The sequence below is a fragment of the Ochotona princeps genome, chromosome 4, assembly GCF_030435755.1.
Source record: "Ochotona princeps isolate mOchPri1 chromosome 4, mOchPri1.hap1, whole genome shotgun sequence".
Taxonomy (NCBI): Eukaryota; Metazoa; Chordata; class Mammalia; order Lagomorpha; family Ochotonidae; genus Ochotona; species Ochotona princeps.
Window position 1 is genome coordinate 8,140,573 of NC_080835.1, and position 3,902 is coordinate 8,144,474.

The 3,902-nt window shown below is 43.0% G+C and overlaps 1 protein-coding gene across 1 annotated transcript; it reads left to right on the plus strand.

Annotated features, from left to right (window-relative positions):
* Positions 1-557: 557 nt before the first annotated feature.
* On the plus strand, positions 558-3,902 carry LOC131480159 (secretoglobin family 1D member 2-like). The gene is made up of 3 exons (XM_058662933.1): positions 558-700; positions 2,343-2,530; positions 3,764-3,902. Exons 1-3 carry the CDS (start codon positions 646-648, stop codon positions 3,791-3,793), a joined length of 273 nt encoding a protein of 90 aa, XP_058518916.1. The 5' UTR covers positions 558-645; the 3' UTR covers positions 3,794-3,902.

Here is a 3,902-nt window from a genome sequence, read left to right on the forward strand (position 1 = left end):
GGGAACTTCTGTGATGTATATCCACGTTGCATTTAAAGAAGGAAGTTGACTGGCCTGTGTGGTCAGTAAGCGCAGCTGGAGAAAGGCTAATTCCCAAAAGAAGTTCTTCGATAAGGTATTTCACCTAGGTTCAAGGTAACCATGTCGGTTAGGCAAAAATGGAAGGGGAGGCAAAGAGCGGAACCATGCTGTTCAGATGGGTTGTTTTGTGCAGGTGGAAGACTCCTGGTCAGATGCCACACAGGCAAAGGAGGTCATGGTCTACTCCTTAGCTTCCTGTATACCTACATCCTGTTCTCAGATCACACAGTGGATTTCCTTTGGGAGAACAAGATGCAGTTAAGCAGCAAAATATCAAAAGCCAGCTGAGGCTCAGGGGTCATTTCTGAGAAGCCTGATCACTCCAGCTATGCTTATGTTTACAGAGTGGGAGTGTGGAAATTGGCATTGAACGTTGGCACCAGCCCTCCAAGAAAAAGGAGTTCCGAAGACAGAACTATGACCTGGCACCTGACTCTGTGGGCAGGACCAGACAGACTCATCAAGTATATAATTTGCAGGCTTCCTGGGCTCCACAGCTGCTGGAGTGGAGTACAAGCCTGTCTTTGCTTCCTAAAGCTGATACCTAAAGCATAACTCACCGCCATGAGACTGTCCCTGTGTCTCCTGATGGTCATTCTGGCCATTTGCTGCTATGAGAGTGAGTATCACTTGTGAGGGATCTGGGAAGAGTCTTCTCTGAACAGCAGATGACCCTGCATGTGCTAAGATGCAATCTGGAACATTCCAGTAGTCCAAAGATCTATCTAAAATTATTGCAAAAGAATCTCCTTTCTAGTACACAGGCTTTATTTTTCAGTTTCCCCAATGTCATTGAAATTGGAGAGGGAAATCTCTGCAGGAGAATGGAGGCGGTCTGGCTAGAGTCCTGCCCTTGAATTACACGTATGATCACACTCAGTAGAGTGAAATGGGAATCCTGGACATGAGGGATCTTCCATTCATTTGTTCACTCTTAAAATTCTCACAAATGCGAGGGGCGAACCAGTATAAACCAGGGGTCAGGAAGTTCATCTGAGTCTCTCCTGTAGTTGACCAGGGTCCTAATTACTTGGAGAATCATCTACTACATTCCCTGGTTGTAAAGGAACCATCACAGGACTCCAGTGAAAGATTAGGGTGTCATGAGCATCAGCTTGTGCAGCCAACACTGGTGCACCCTCATCATTCAGTTCATAAATTCAACTATTTGGAATGCCAATACATAGCAAGAACCCTGTAGAGTTCCTAACCCAAAAAGAGATAGTATATTTTAATGTCTGAATAATAAATTCTCAAATGACTATGATGAGAATGAGAACTGCTGCCAATAATGGTAGAACTGGATAAATGTGACCAAGACCTTTACTGAATTAGAGTCCATTCTAACGGCTTTTTCAACACAGTATTTTGTATATCTCTGCCTCAAGAGCAATCCAAGACTGTCTGATCTTTACTTGGGCCTCTTTTTTTCTGAACCTACTAATGGTCCCTGTGCTGCCACTGATCCAGTCCTCTCCAAATTCTGCCTGAAATTTGATGTTGTCTGAATGCCGGGTCTTTTCTGTGTGCAGGGTGGTTTCCAGTCCTCAGGGCATGGGGAATTAAGACCAGCAATGGCTATTTCTCCAGGCCTCTGCAAATCTCCTAGTGTGGTCCAGAATGGGGCATGGGTTTCTCATCTCAGTCCAAGGGTCCTGGATGTTCCCACAGAGGGCAAGAGTTCATGAAGTGTCATGTACATGGTTGTCACCTGGTTTTGGGACTGTTTCTGGAGGAAGCTTAGCTTGTAGCTGTTCATCATCCAGTGGTATATGCTGGATTCCCAAATTCTGAGTAAAACGATCCTATTTAGCCATTCAAGAGCCTGCTGGCTCAAGTCTGAGTTGTCTTTCACATCTGAATTCTGTGGTAAGATTCTGACTCTTTCACTTCCTAATTAATTCCTCAAACTCTCCTCTTCTCCAGCCTCCTGAACTGACCAGGTATCTTTAACTGCCACAGAAACCGCTTTTTCGTATTGAGAATTGGGAATTTTATTAAGAGGAGATTCTTACCAAAAAAGTGGATTTGTGTTAAGAAATGCAGAGAATCTAAATGAGTGAGTCAGAAACTGGTATTTTCATTCAGTTCCACCACTTGCTGTGGAAACCTGAGGAACCAAATATTCAAGATCTTTCCCGATAGTCAACTCAATTTTAGGGAAAGAATATGAAAGTTTGAGAGTCCTTTGTGATCACCCTTCAGAAATCCATGCCAAAAATGGTTTATGAATGCAAATTATGTCTTTTCCTATGTTCCAGATGATGCAGCTGCCTGCCCAGAACTTACACTTGCAAGCTCAAATTATCTGCTAATTCCTGAAGAACTATTCAGATTATACCTGTTGAAATTTGGGGCACCTGCAGAAGCTTCCGAAGCAATGGTGGAGGCAAAGAAATGCACGGATCAGATATCCCTTAAACATAGATTGCTAATTAAAGGCGTAGTGGTAATTTCTTCTCTTTCATGTTATGGGCATTTGTTCAGTCATAGGACTAGGGATGAGGCCAACTTGCTACTCTTTGGAGGGAAAAATCTGCTAGCATCCCACTTACCTTGCTTTTCTCCCCAAGAAAAGGTGGCCCAAGTTCTTAGGGTGGATTCTACCAGTCCACCTGTTGAATTAAACTCAGGGACACAGATCTACCCTGCACGTTCCTCCTTCTCAGGTCACTCTTTTAGTTCCCACCTTCCTCAGGGTGTCCAGGGTCTGAGTCACAGGGAGTGATGTTGAAAGAGCAGGTTGCTCTGAGTTCCTGCTGAGTACACTTGCTCAGGACATGGTCCACTGTCCCACTGCTTAGTGTTAAGGGGAGTTTTGTGCTGTTGGACATGAGGTCAGAGGGAGGATAAAGTCAGGGCTAGGGGATATCCTCTGCCAACTGGAGCCACTGGATGATGGAGTTTCTCTGTTGGCATGGACAAAGCCAGGAGACCCATTTTCCCCTGCTTGACTCCAACTCCTTTCCTGTCACAATCATTGTAAGTTACCCTTGCTGCGCTGTCTATGATGTTTGTGGAGCAGAAGCACTTACACCTTTCTTTTTCTCTAAATGTGATGAATCAGAGTCGACTTCAGGCCACGACCATTTGTTAATCATGAACTCCATTTACCAGCAAATTGAGTTCAAAGCTGATTCCCACCATGGGAACTGGAGCCTGCTGACTGCAGCTTTTCTCAAAGTTTTATTCAAGTTGTGCTGCAAGGTTCTATGACCTGTGTCTCCCCTTGGATATGAAATTAGGCTCCACTGTTCTGAGACATCAAAGAAAACAATGTCCATTTATGTACTCACCACCTTCCATTAAAGGCCTGAATCACATATTTGGGATGTTTTCTGATGTAAGAAAGATCTCCAAATCACATGATTAAAGAAAATATTATTCATGATTTAAAAATTATCCTGTAATAAACCTATTGCATTTGCTTCTTCATGAAATTTTTAAAGTATCCTAGTATTTGACTGACTTTAGAAGGGCAGTTTCCTAACGTGCATTCTTTGTTGTAATTTTTCAGATCTAAATTCTAATTTTTCATGAACACACCCTTCTTGCATTTTATACTAACAAATGCCTTCAAAGGCAAAATTCCATTGACACAGTGGTTTTGTTAAGGTGACTCCAGAATAACCATGACTGACAATGTCTTGTTTTCTCTTTTCTCTCTGACTTTCAATTGCAGGCAGAAATTATAAAAGCTTGTGGTGTATGAGATGAATTCCACGTTTAATCCTGGTTTCACCATCCATCAAGGAAAGCTTGGATCCTCAGTACAATGCAAAAGCGTCAACAATCTGTTTTAATAAATCACTTTGCCTGCA